This window comes from Nicotiana tomentosiformis, chromosome 3, assembly GCF_000390325.3.
Source record: "Nicotiana tomentosiformis chromosome 3, ASM39032v3, whole genome shotgun sequence".
Lineage (NCBI taxonomy): Eukaryota > Viridiplantae > Streptophyta > Magnoliopsida > Solanales > Solanaceae > Nicotiana > Nicotiana tomentosiformis.
Genome location: NC_090814.1, coordinates 62,062,726 through 62,075,539, shown reverse-complemented (window position 1 = coordinate 62,075,539; position 12,814 = coordinate 62,062,726). Strand labels below are relative to the sequence as shown.

The 12,814-nt window shown below is 39.2% G+C and overlaps 1 protein-coding gene across 2 annotated transcripts in view; it reads right to left on the bottom strand.

The window, feature by feature from the left end:
* Positions 1–9,270: 9,270 nt before the first annotated feature.
* The window catches only part of LOC104119086 (em protein H5), a 61,853-nt gene continuing 58,309 nt past the window's right edge, over positions 9,271–12,814 (bottom strand). The window contains exons 1-2 of one of the 2 annotated variants that reach the window (XM_009630497.4): positions 9,773–9,992; positions 9,271–9,678 (exon numbers count right to left, since the gene is read on the bottom strand). In XM_009630497.4, the coding sequence (XP_009628792.1) occupies positions 9,515–9,678; positions 9,773–9,887 (279 nt within the window). In that variant the 5' untranslated portion in view covers positions 9,888–9,992 and the 3' untranslated portion in view covers positions 9,271–9,514. Of the gene's footprint in view, positions 9,679–9,772; positions 9,993–12,814 lie in introns of those variants that run through there. The other variant, XM_070197017.1, reaches the window with a different exon arrangement.

Here is a 12,814-nt window from a genome sequence, read left to right as displayed (position 1 = left end):
GTAGAGACAAATCTGGTGCTGAACTGGGAGAAGTGCCACTTTATGGTACAAGAAAGTATAGTTTTGGGACATTGAGTGTCAAGTGAGGGTATTAAGGTCGACTATGCTAAGGTTGACGTGATTGAGAAGTTTCCACCGCCCACTTCGGTCAAGGCAATAAGAAGTTTCCTTGGGCACGCCAGTTTCTACAGGCGATTTATAAAGGATTTCTCTAAAATTGCTAACACCTTATGTAAACTACTTGAAAAGGATCACCCCTTTCTGTTTTCTGATGACTGCAGGTTAGCATTTGAGGAGTTGAAGAAGAGACTGGTGACTGCACTAATCATCATTGCATCCGACTAGGAGCAACCGTTTGAGCTCATGTATGATGCGAGTGACTATGCTATAGGAGCAGTTCTGGGGTAGCAAAAGGACAAAATGGTGCACCCAATTTACTATGCAAGCAGAACGCTAAGCGATGCACAACTCAATTATACCGTGGCTGAGAAAGAGATGTTGGATATGGTGTTTGCATTCGACATATTCAGGTCTTATTTGATTGGTTCAAAAGTGATTGTTTATACTGATCATGCAGCACTTAGGTACTTGATAGCAAAGAAGGAGTCAAAGACACGCTTGATACGTTGGGTTCTTTTGCTACAAGAATTCGATTTGGAAATCCGCAAAAGGAAAGGAACGGAGAACCAAGTGGCTGATCACCTTTCAAGGTTGGAGGGAGCTGAAAAGAAAGTAGAGGTTGAAGATATAATACAGACGTTCCCGGATGAACAATTACTAGCAGTGGCAATGGAGGAGACGCCTTGGTATACTAATATTGCTAATTATTTGGCAAGCGGTATTGTACCTTATGAACTCTCTTCGATTCAAAAGAAAAAGTTCTTTCGTGATTGTCGGTCTTATTACTAGGATGAACCTTTACTTTTTAAAATATGTGTGGATAAAATGATCCGGAGGTGTATCCCCGAGAAAGATCAATCTTCTGTTTTGTAGGCTTGCCACGCTTCACCATATGGTGGGCACTTTAGAGGAATTCAGACAGCTTCAAAGGTATTGGAGTCAGGTTTGTATTTGCCGAATCTGTTCAAGGATGCCTATGCCTGGGTCAAACGTTGTGATGAGTGCCAAAGAATTGGCAATATATCTCGCCGTCATGAGATGCCAATGACTACAATTCAAGAGGTAGAAGTGTTTGACATGTGGGAGATTGCTTTTATGGGACCATTTGTCAGCTCGTATGGTAACAAGTACATATTGGTAGCAGTTGACTATGTCTCCAAATGGGTTGAAGCTGTGGCTCTTCCAACAAATGATGCCGAAGGAGTGATAGGATTTCTAAAAAAAAATATTTTCACACGTTTTGGCACTCCGAGAGATATAATAAGTGATGGTGGAACCCATTTTTGCAATAGAGCGTTCGCAAAGCTGTTAGGAAAGTATGGAGTTAGCCATAAGGTTGCCACACCTTACCACCCACAAACAAACTGGCAAGTGAAAGTGTCCAACAGGGAAATCAAAAGTGTCTTGACCAAGACAGTAAATGCGACTCGGACTGATTGGGCAAGGAAGTTAGATGATGCATTATGGGCGTACCGCACAACATTTAAAACTCCAATTGGTATGTCTCTGTACAAGTTGGTATTTGGAAAAGCATGCCATCTTCCGGTGGAGCTTGAGCATAAAGCCTTATGTGCACTGCGGCTGTTGAATTTGGATATGGAAACTGCAGGCACAAGTAGAGTTACAGAGCTACATGAACTCGAGGAATTCCGATCCCATGCATTCGAGAGTGCAAGATTGTACAAAGAAAGGATGAAGATGATGCATGATAAGCACATTCTAGATCGGAACTTCAACCCCGGAGATCTAGTATTGTTATACAACTTGAGATTAAGATTGTTTTCGGGTAAGCTGAAATCTAGATGGTCAGGACCATTTAGAGTTGTGCAAGTGTTCCCAAGTGGAGTAGTAGAAATTGAGTTCGAAGATGGAACGAATAAGTTTAAAGTGAATGGGCAAAGGTTAAAACACTACCTTGGAATGATTGAAGAAAAAGGGGAGAAAGATGTGATGTACTTGGAAGAGCCCCAATATGTGAGCGAAGTGTAATCATAAAAGCCTGCATCGTACCGCGACGTTAAATCAGGCGCTTCCTGGGAGGCAACCCATGGTCTTGTTATAAATCGTCGTGCTGCCACGTTAAATTAAGCGCTTGTTGGGAGGCAACCCAAAGTTCGTGATTTCTTTCATTCTTCTCTTTGATTTTGTTTTGATTTTGATTTTTGGGGTGTATGACATGTTTGCGAGTGTTGCAGGTATTAAAAAAAGAAGTGCATGTAAGCATCTCTCAAGAGGAAAAAAATTGTGACTGAGTGTGCTAGGTCCAGCGCATTGCATAAATGTTGGCACGCCAACAGGGGTACCAACTTCACAAAACAGTGAAGTATAGAGAGTCTCACTGGACCTGGCATGCTCCCAGGTAAGTTACATTAATAAAAAAAAAGGAAAAAGAGAAATTAGAATAACCCAACTCCCCGTCTCTCTTTCTCACTTAAACCTCACGACCCTTTTCTCCCCCATGCCTGTCTCTCTCTCTCTCACGATCCCCCCCACTGCCTGATCCTCTTTCCACCAGCAAAAACTCCTACCCCCCCTCGTCAGCCAGCAGGTAAAAACGTTCCCCTCCCTATAATTTGTTTTTATTTTCCTCTCTTTGGGGGTTGGGGGCATTCTAGCTTGCTATTGGTTGATTGTTTCTCATAGTGAGGTGGGTAACTATAATTCCCACCACCTCACTCTAATTGGGAGGGTTTTCAACTACAATTTGAACCACAAATAGCTTAGGAAGAGTAGGCACGTCACGTGTTTGATGAACTGCCCGAATGAATTGTTATGATAGGTTTAGCAAAGTCTGAGTAGAGAGCCTAATTCTAATGGAGACATAAGTATATTTTGAGTGTGGGGTGGCCGTTTGGAGGTCTTTGGACTTAAATTCTATTCGTGTTGAGCGAATGTACAACCACGGCCAACTTAGGCACAAGTCGTGCACTGTTGCCCACTTGCTTTCCAATTGTGATAAATAATATTTGAATAGATTCTAGTGATTTCTAGTAGTATCTCGTGACTCGTCTTGCAAGAGTACGTTCACGTGTTCAGTATGAGGTGCGATGCGCACAACTTTGCTTTGAATTTGCAAGCCTAGCTAATCTAGTTTGGTGATTATTTCCCAAGTACTATGACTACTTCTAAGAAGCCTACCCATAGCCACGGCGCAGGAGGACATGGAAAACATATTTTGAAAAAGCTGCAGAATGAGGCACGCACGAAGAATATGCATGACAGAGTTGTGCCAGAGAATGTTGCAGTGGTATCTGAGGCCACCACGGTGCATATGGAGCCGCCTGCCCTACCACCACTGAGGGCTCAGCGAGCACGGAAATCTAGGCCTAGACAGGTCCCTGTCAAATTAGGGAAGGCAATTCACAACCACAACATGCTAAGAAGCGTAAGAGGACCGAGGTTCAAGGAAAAGGGAAAACAAAGAAAGTAGTTGACTCCAGCTCTGAGGATGATGATTCTGAGGAGGATGATGAGTTCGAGGACGAGGTACAGCAGCCAGAAGGGAAAGGTGAGCCAAGTGCTCCTGTTGATAAATTTTTTTGGGAGACAGACTTTGTAAGTGATCGTGCATGGTGGAAATGGGGTGCAATTAAGCAGAAGCAGGTAACTCCAAATTTGTTTGAACGCCCGTTGAACTTTGATGCTGCCAGGAGGAGTTGCCCGAATATTGTGACTGAGATTAAAAAGAGAGGTTGGACGCGGTTTGCTCAAGGGCCTAAAGGTGAGGCCAACCTGACACTTGTGCGGGAAATATATGCAAATTGGAATCCGAAAGAAGGTGATGACATTGTTTGGGTCCGTGGAAAGATGGTTGATATTTCTGCGGCTGCTATCAATAGATACTATCGCGTTCGCCCATAACTTATGTCTGGGTACTTGAGGAGCGCACAGAAGCCAAACACTAACCATATGCTTGCTATTCTAACTGATAACACAGGAAGAGCTAAATTTGATGCCAAAAACAGGTTGATAAAGACATACTTTAACAAAGATGCCCGATCATGGTTGAACTGGATCTCCTCGCGGTTGATGCCGGCCACTCACAAGTCCGTTGTGATTTGGACACGGGTATTTATTGTATATGCCTTGATGACAGGGATACCAATCAACATTGGTGCGGTCATGCGAAGTCAAATGCAAAAGACCTGCACTAATATGCAGTGGACGCTCTACTTCGCCCACACTTTGACTGCATTATGTGAGAAGTTCAAGTTAGGTAAGGCGACTGATGAGTTGAGCAAGGGCATAGAAGATCAACTCCTTGACTACTGCCACGTCCAATACCCGAATGAGAAACAGTTAAAGAAATGGACCAGGGTAATAGAATAGAGACTGTGGAGCATGAGATCCACGAGTTGAGGTTGGATTTAGAGGCATGGGATCGTGCATTGCAAGATGCTCAGGATGTTAGGTATCGATGGATGCGAGAGCAGTTTGCCATGCTTCTTGATATAGTTCGTGGGGTGAGACATATAAGGCATGCTAGTGTCCAGACGGATTTTGACGCGACCTTGATGAGTGCTTCTGAGGAGGTTGCCCCGACTAGGGAGGGCGAGCTGATAGCGGCGGTTGACACATCTGGTGTCGCACTACAGGATCCATCAACATCAAGGGATGAAGCTCACAACTGGTCCTCGCCACCGCCAGAGTGATAATGAGGGAGTTTCTGACACCCACTCTACTTTTGATCTTGCTTATTTGTATGTTTGTGATATTGTGCAACTGAGGACAGTACACATTCTTGCGTGTGGGGTGGGGTTTCATATTGTGATATTTTTTCCATGTGCTTAACTGCTAGTGATATATTTTTAATTGCATGATCACACTTATGGCCATTGTAATTGTATAATTGTAGTAGTTTTTTTAGTGGCTCAATCCCGGGTTTTCTTTAAACCACGGTTCTTTCTCGAGGATGCCATTTTCTTGAACCGGGTATTTTTAGGTAGATTTCTCAAACTTTGTAATTAAATTTGTGGACTTTTTCCGACGACGGATTTCCTAGACAATATTCTTGAGGGACTAAAGTCTAAAGAAAAATACAAAAAGTTTTTTTTTGTTTTGTCTTCTTTCTTCTCTCCCCTATTCTTTTCTTGTTGAACTGATAATGGAATGGGAGAGCTTGAGTAATCTGTATTTTTGACATGTTTTACATCGGGGCTTAGGTCCGGAACATTTGCGCTGAGTACTTTCTTCTTAATTCTTGTGACTATATGCCTTGAGAGTAAATGTGACTTTCTTTTGACACTTGGGCTCGTCTATTGACTCTGTTGTTAATTCCTAGTGTTTGAATGATATGAGGACTGTGCTAGTTTCTTTAACTTGATAGTCGGGTCTGAGCCGTCCTGAGTAAGTCATGTGCATTGTGTGAGGTGAGATTTTAGTTGTACTCTATGTCATCCCTTGTTAGTATAGAACTTGCCCTGTATGTGAGTCGAAGCAAAATGATTAAGTCTTGTGAGTCTAGGAAATGATATAGGCATTTTTTTGATTGATCCTTCAGCCTATATGCCTACCACTGATAACATTATACGTAGTCAGCCCTTTTGAGCCTGCAGACCTTTTTCTTTGGCACCCATAGTACGAGCCAACCCCTATTTTGTTCTAAATCATATATTGTTCACCCTTTATCTTCGAAAGCACTTAGTCGCTGAAAAAGTGAAGGAAGAGATTGGGTAGCTTTTGAGTGGAACCATAAAAAGGCCAAATATGTGCACTTGTAATTAAAAACCTTACTAGCCGGAAATACCAAACTAAGGAGAGTGTCAAAAAAAAAAATGACACTCCCATATCTTTATTCGGGCTAGTGAGTACCTATATGTTGACGTGCTTAATGAAAAATGGCATAATTGTGTATGGTTTCTTGGCAAAATATTTAGTTGGTCATGATAAGAATGTGCTTGAAAACGTTGTGTATTAAAGTGCTTAGGAGGGTTGGTCACTATTTTCCTACATATATATATATATATATATATATATATATATATATATATATATATATGTATCATACACGTCCCTTAGCTTACATTACAACTTATAAAGTCCTACTTGATCCTAGATTTTACAAGTTTAAATTAGTCGAGTTTTACACTACGGGCAAGCCTATGGTATGAACATGGGTGGCATATGAGTTTCATTGCGAGAATGAGTGAATTCTTTCAATATTTGAATCCTTAGATTACACTTGAATTTATATTTGAGTGTGTGGACTATTTCTCTCTGTGGTTTGTTGGTAAGGGCACATGATTTGCGAAGGATTGGTAAAGTCCTTGGTTTTTGAGTTAGCACAAGAAGCAAGTCATAGAATGGAATGTATTAGAGTCAATTTTTGAGGCTAGGATGTGAGAAGAGTCACACAAATATTTTAAATAGTCGTGGCATTAGTCTAAAAATGTGGAAAGATGTCAATCTCTTATGCTGGGTTCTAAGCGTTGATATAAACCATTGTCATTGCTCTGATGCTTGAGTATGCTTTGGAATTGTGTTACTTGTCGATGTGCTTAATTTTGAGTTGGTCGAGGACGAGCAAGAATTTAAGTGTGGGGTGGTGATAAATGACTAAAAATGCACATTTTCTAGTATAGTTTCATATCATTTTGTATGTGAGTTGTGGGAAATCACACGTTTATAAACGTGAAATATACTCATTATGTGTGTATCATGTGTAGGAGTAAATTTGCATGGAAGTTGGCAAGAATTAGATGATTTGATGCAAAAAGATAGAGTTGCAAGAGCTGGTTGCGTGCCACAATTAGTGCATTGCGTGAAAGTAGGCGCGAAATGGCTTAGAAAATAAATAAAAAAAACAGCGAAGTATGGAGGTTGGCACTGGACCTGGCACGCGAAAGAACAAAGGAAAAGAAGAAATAACTGGGAGCGTGCTAGAAGTCGCGCTTTGCACCAACTCTGGCACGTGACTCAGCGTATTATTTTGTGTATTAAGGGAGATCAAGGACGCCCCACATCAGCCCTATTCGGTATAAATACAACTTCAAACCGTTTTTTAAGGGTACACAATATTTTGAGAGGCAAGAACATACAAGAGCAAAACGGAGAATTCTTCTACGAGTTTTCACCTTCTTCTTCTTATTTCCATTGTTGGTTATGACTTTCTATATTGTAATCTTGCATAGTAGTATGAGTAGCTAAACCCGTCATCTAGGGTTGATGGAACCAATTGTTAGATGAAGTCTTGATTGTGTTTTGATATAATTAAGCCGTTTTATTCTTTAAGTGTTCAACTATGTGTTTCTCGTGGTTAATTGAAGGGCCCTTGATTAATCGTGTCTAGTTATCTTGTGTTGCTTGAGAGAGAATACTTGAGTAGATTGTTGTTGAACAACGCCACTTTTGAGTAAGTTAAGAGATTAGTTACTTGAATTTAAAAGCGGGATTAGAGATAACGAAGCTTTGGCGTGTTATTTATGAGTTGTACGAATTGTCAGCTAGAGTAGTTCGAGAGAATACTTTAATAAATAACGTAATTGATCCAGAGATGATTGCGGTAAATAAGAACTCATCATCTTTATAGGATATTGCGGCGAGATTATAGTTAATGTGTAAGGAATTAATCCGACAATTGGGAAAATCATAAACCCTAGATCTTTTAATCCTTGAATTCAACTTCATTCTTGCTCCCATTGATAGATTTTATTGTCATTTGTCCTTAGTTAAATAATTTCTGTTAACTCTGAAAGTTGTCTGAACTTATCATTAGCGATACTAAAAGTTGTAGCAAATAGGTTAGTTTCCTGTGAGATTCGACTCCGAACTCTTGAACCGGATTATTTTTACAGCGACCGCTTAGTTCTTTTATAAGGCATAGTTAGGAGTGACTAGACTCCTTTTGAGTTCATATGCCTTTAAAACACTAAAGCAAGACAAAACTTACCAAATTAAATGATATAAAAATAACACAAGAACTAACGAGTTAAACCAAGATTGCAGGCATCAAAATTCATATAAAATTCAAACATATTAGTAGGTCTCTTCGATTCCTAGCTGATTTTTGAAACTGAGGCAAAGGACCAATTCCCAAGTGGTATTCAGCTTGGCGTTTTTACATAACGCATAACTCCAGTATGGGTTCAATACCTGACCCCATTTGGTTGCATGTGGGAGCATAAATTTCCTTAGACCCTTTAGGATAGCTCATACCCTTCCTCCCTCGTATTTCTTGATAGCTTTAATAGACTCCTTCCTATCCCTACTGTTATTCACTTTAGAATCTCTTTATCTCTTTAATATCCTTCTTTTCGGAAGGGATAGTAAGTATTCACATAGCTCAAACAAGTGCTAAAATACCAAATGTTACAAACTCAATGAACAAGACAACTAGAGCAAATATGCAAAAGAAGCTAAAAGTTATTAGTGATTAAAATTCGTACAACATTCTATATCCAGACCATCTACAACTTTGACATTAACACTCGAGATTAACTTTGACACTAGTCCTCGAGATTTCCTTGTACATGTACATCATATAACGTTGACATATAGTCCTCCAGATTTCCTTGTACATGTACGTTAAATGTATGCGCATGCAGAGAGAAAGGAAAGAGAGAGAGAGCATTCTACAATAACCATATCACTCGGGCATTTACAAAAAAAAACACCATGCCTTTTCAGAAAAAGGACAACCTCCTAGAATAAAAGTCCATGACTTTTTAATATCTTCTACTAGAGCGTCTCTATTTTAAGATTATATTTTTTTATGAATTTCAAAACAGATTGAACTAGCAGATGATCAACAGAAAATTTTATTGTCAGAAGTTCATTGTCAGAAGTGAACTTCTGACAAAACAATGAGATATCGTTTAATTTTAATTCTCAGCTTCAATAATATTCCAGTACCCATTACAAATTGCCTCCCGTTGATTTAGCCTTTTTCAGTTTCACACCCGGCTCCGCTAGAGGATGATACTTTTTTCTTGTGTTGCTTAATTCGCACTAAATGAAGTTGCATCCTGTTTTTGTTTGTATTACCACCTCATTTTCACGTGTCCCCCCAACGTGTACCATCACATTTTCACAATTTGTGTGTATAATGTGCCGCACAGATGCAGATTAAACATTTCCTTGAGAGGAAATGGCATGCACCATATCCGTTTCGGTAAACGGAAAGGGCAAACAATAATCATGTAGAGGAGATCATTAAACTAAAAAGACAACTAGACATTCAAGTTAGACGAACTGCACAACATATGAAACCAAAAGAGACAACATTAACTACATGCATGGTCCCCATTACGATAGTACCTAGCTTAAGCTTATATAAACTAGAAAGCTGAAAACACATACATCCTAGAAACTAGACACATGAGAAAGAAAAAGACCCTTCTATTAACACAGGGAAGAGGACCAGAGGATTTAAAGACTATCGTCTTCATCAACATGTTCAGCTCTTGGTCTTATACTTTGACTCGTCTATCTCTATTCCTTCTCGCTGCGCACGCTCCCCGCCGGCCTCTTCGCCGGTGCTCAAACCTCCCTTGCGTCCCATTTCCTGGTAGCCTTCACTTCCCAACTGCTCCTTTCTCGTCTGCCCTCCTCGGCTCCTCCCTATTAAAACAAAAATAGCAGTACATATGTAATAAAAAGAGAAGAAAATGAGTATGAAAGAGAAACAGTTGCTCAAGTAAAACCGTTGATATACCCTCAGCAAGGTGTTCCTGAGCTTCAAGACTTTTCCCACCGGTGCCACCTGGAACTACAGTTTCTCCTTCCTTTGCCCTACGGTTGAGTTCAGACTTTTCTTGCTGTGACGCCATTTCTTCTTCCTTTGTTGTTTAGAACTATGTCGTTGTGAACAGAAACAAAACAAAGTACGGTTTCTAGTACGATTCACTCACTGCAACACCTGATGACGAAACGGAGAATTTGGCTGCTCATTTATAAAAGGGGAGCAGGGGATAATGGTGTTGAGCAGTTGACGCGTGGAGGTTAACGCGGCGGTTCAGAGAGAAAAAACGAGAACAACTCAGCCTTGATGTAGTAGGAAGAATGACACGTGTCCGCAAGGGTGATAGTATGCTCACACGCTCTCGCTCCGAATACTTAGCTAAGCCTAAAAGCTGGAAAGCACGAGAAGGTTATCGATATCTGGAGACGGGAGATAATATCCAATAAAATCCAAACCGATCAAGGAACGCGGCGGTTATTGAAGTATAATGAATAATTTAATTTCTTTTCTTCATATTTTAAAAATGGATCACTTTTACTTGAACAGTGAATGGTACTTTTAAAATAACGAAAATACCTATTAATGTTTTAAGCTAAGGATGTATCGGAAACATCAATTCTACCTCAAACAAGATAGGGATAAGATATGCGTATATCTCATTGTTTCTCCAAAATGCACACACAAGTATATACGATCAACAAGTAATATAATGATGAGTAGAGTGTCGAATCCACAGAGACTTGTGTTTCACTACCTACTAATTTCACTCAAATTGTTATACAGTCGAGTCAATCAAAGTTGAATTATGTGATTATAACTAAGAAGAGAATGTAACAATTAACTAATTTAGAAAGCAGAAAATGGTTGTCGAGAATTCAGTAGAAATAAACATTCGAGGGTTGTGATCGATTCAGCAATCCCATTGTGTTATGATTAACTCTCCTTTTCATGCAATTCACTTATGGTTGCTAATTAATCTAGTAATTTCTCTTATAGCATTCTCCCAAATCACTACTCACCTATTCAAAATAGATTAACGCCTATGTTCCTATAGAATGAATCAATCAAGAACGCATTAAGATCACGATATTAAAATAAGTATGGTGATTAGCTATATTCCTATCCTAGCCACAAGTTCGCACCTCACTTTAGAGTTAAGATCATGCCCTCTTCAATTCTTCTCTAATCTAAACGTAGTTTACCCAAGCATAATTAAGATAATTGATAGAACTTGATCGTTGGCCAGACAATTGAGCAATTAAACACATGATTGTAGAAACAACCATATATTAGCGAATTATATTCAAGAAAAAATCAACTTCAAACAATAATATTCATGGCTAAATCACAACCCCAAAACTAATGGGTCTTAGCCACTCATGATAATGTTAAACAATTTCACAAGTGTTTGAATAATTAAAAATACTAAGAAAGATGAAGAAATGACTGAGAATTCTTGCTTCCGAGTGTTCCGTGCTTGTGTTTTTCTCTCAAGGTGGCGTCTCTTCCTTCAAAATAGGTTTAGACTTCTTTTTATATGAGTTGGGGCGTGTAGGGCCGAAAAAACTTGTCCTGAGCGAAGTGGGAAAAGTCCCCGCCACCCAGCGTACAGGGCAGCGCATCGCGCTAGCCTGGCACTGGGCTGTGTGCCAAAAATTAACGCGTCTGGTTTTAGCTTCAAATCGTGCACTTTCGTCCCATATTGAGTCCGGGTGATCCCTACATATAAAAATACCACGAATTAGCATAAATCATTATATTACACATATAATTTCTACGAAATATGAGTAAAATACGAGGCGACATGCATATAAATACACATACTTTAAGCCAAATATCAACACCCCATACTTAGACTCTTGCTCACCCTCAATGTAACTTTTTACTACACTCCAACAACTTTAGACATTAACTATGGAGGAGCACTTCATTTTCAATCATACACTCTACCCTTGACTATGGTTGATACCGACATTTAAGCATAAGCATACAAAATCCACATTCTTCATGTTCTCAACATTCCAAAGTATAAGCGTTTCAATTGAACCAATTCAAACAACCTACCCATAACCACATTGCCTCAAAAGCCAACTCGTTATCACTAAGCACCCTCAATTCGCGTACTCACCCAACGAGAGAAGTTAACAACATTACCAATTCGTCATGAGACCATGCGCCCTCACCAACCAACAAGAGAGAGAATATAAAAATAGTCCACACATTCAAGTATAACTTTGAACATAATTTAAGGGCATCACACAATCGAACAAAAGTCACTCACTCTCGCAAAGAAGTTCATGTGCATTGCGTGGTCGTACCATTAGCTTGCCCGTAGTGTATATCTCTACTAATCTAAGATAGCCAAGCCTAGGATCAATTAGGTCTTTTCGGGTTATAATATAGACTAAGGGATGTGTAAGATAATTTTGGATATTAGTGGCTAACCATCCTAAGCACTTTAATACATTACACGCAACATTCAAGCACATATTCTTCTCAACCAATCCACCTTTCCACAAAATCATACTCACTTAGACCTTTTTTCATTTAAGCACTTCTATATCCCCACTAACATGAATTAGAAAAATTAAGAGGTGTATTTTCTTTCTCTTTTTGAATATCTGCATTATCCATATTTTTTTCCTTGTATTTTTTTTTTCTCTTTTTGTTTTTCTACACACACTCCTTATATTAAAGTTCATCGACTAAAGGCTGTTGATACCCAATTTTGCCCTCATATTTTTATAAATATTCTATATACTTTTCAAATATCATTTCTGCATCATCACCAATTTACAAGAGTCATATAAGTATTTTATGTAATTTCTCATAATTTTTGAGGTTTTAAAATTGAATTTACTTGCATTTAAATTACTCAAATAATTATTAATTACTCCTTCAAACTATTTTGCGATGACTTAATCATCCAAATTTATTGCTTACACCTATATATCTGCCTTACAATATTTCACTTCATTTTATATAATTACATCTGCATTTGTGAACTACTTACGT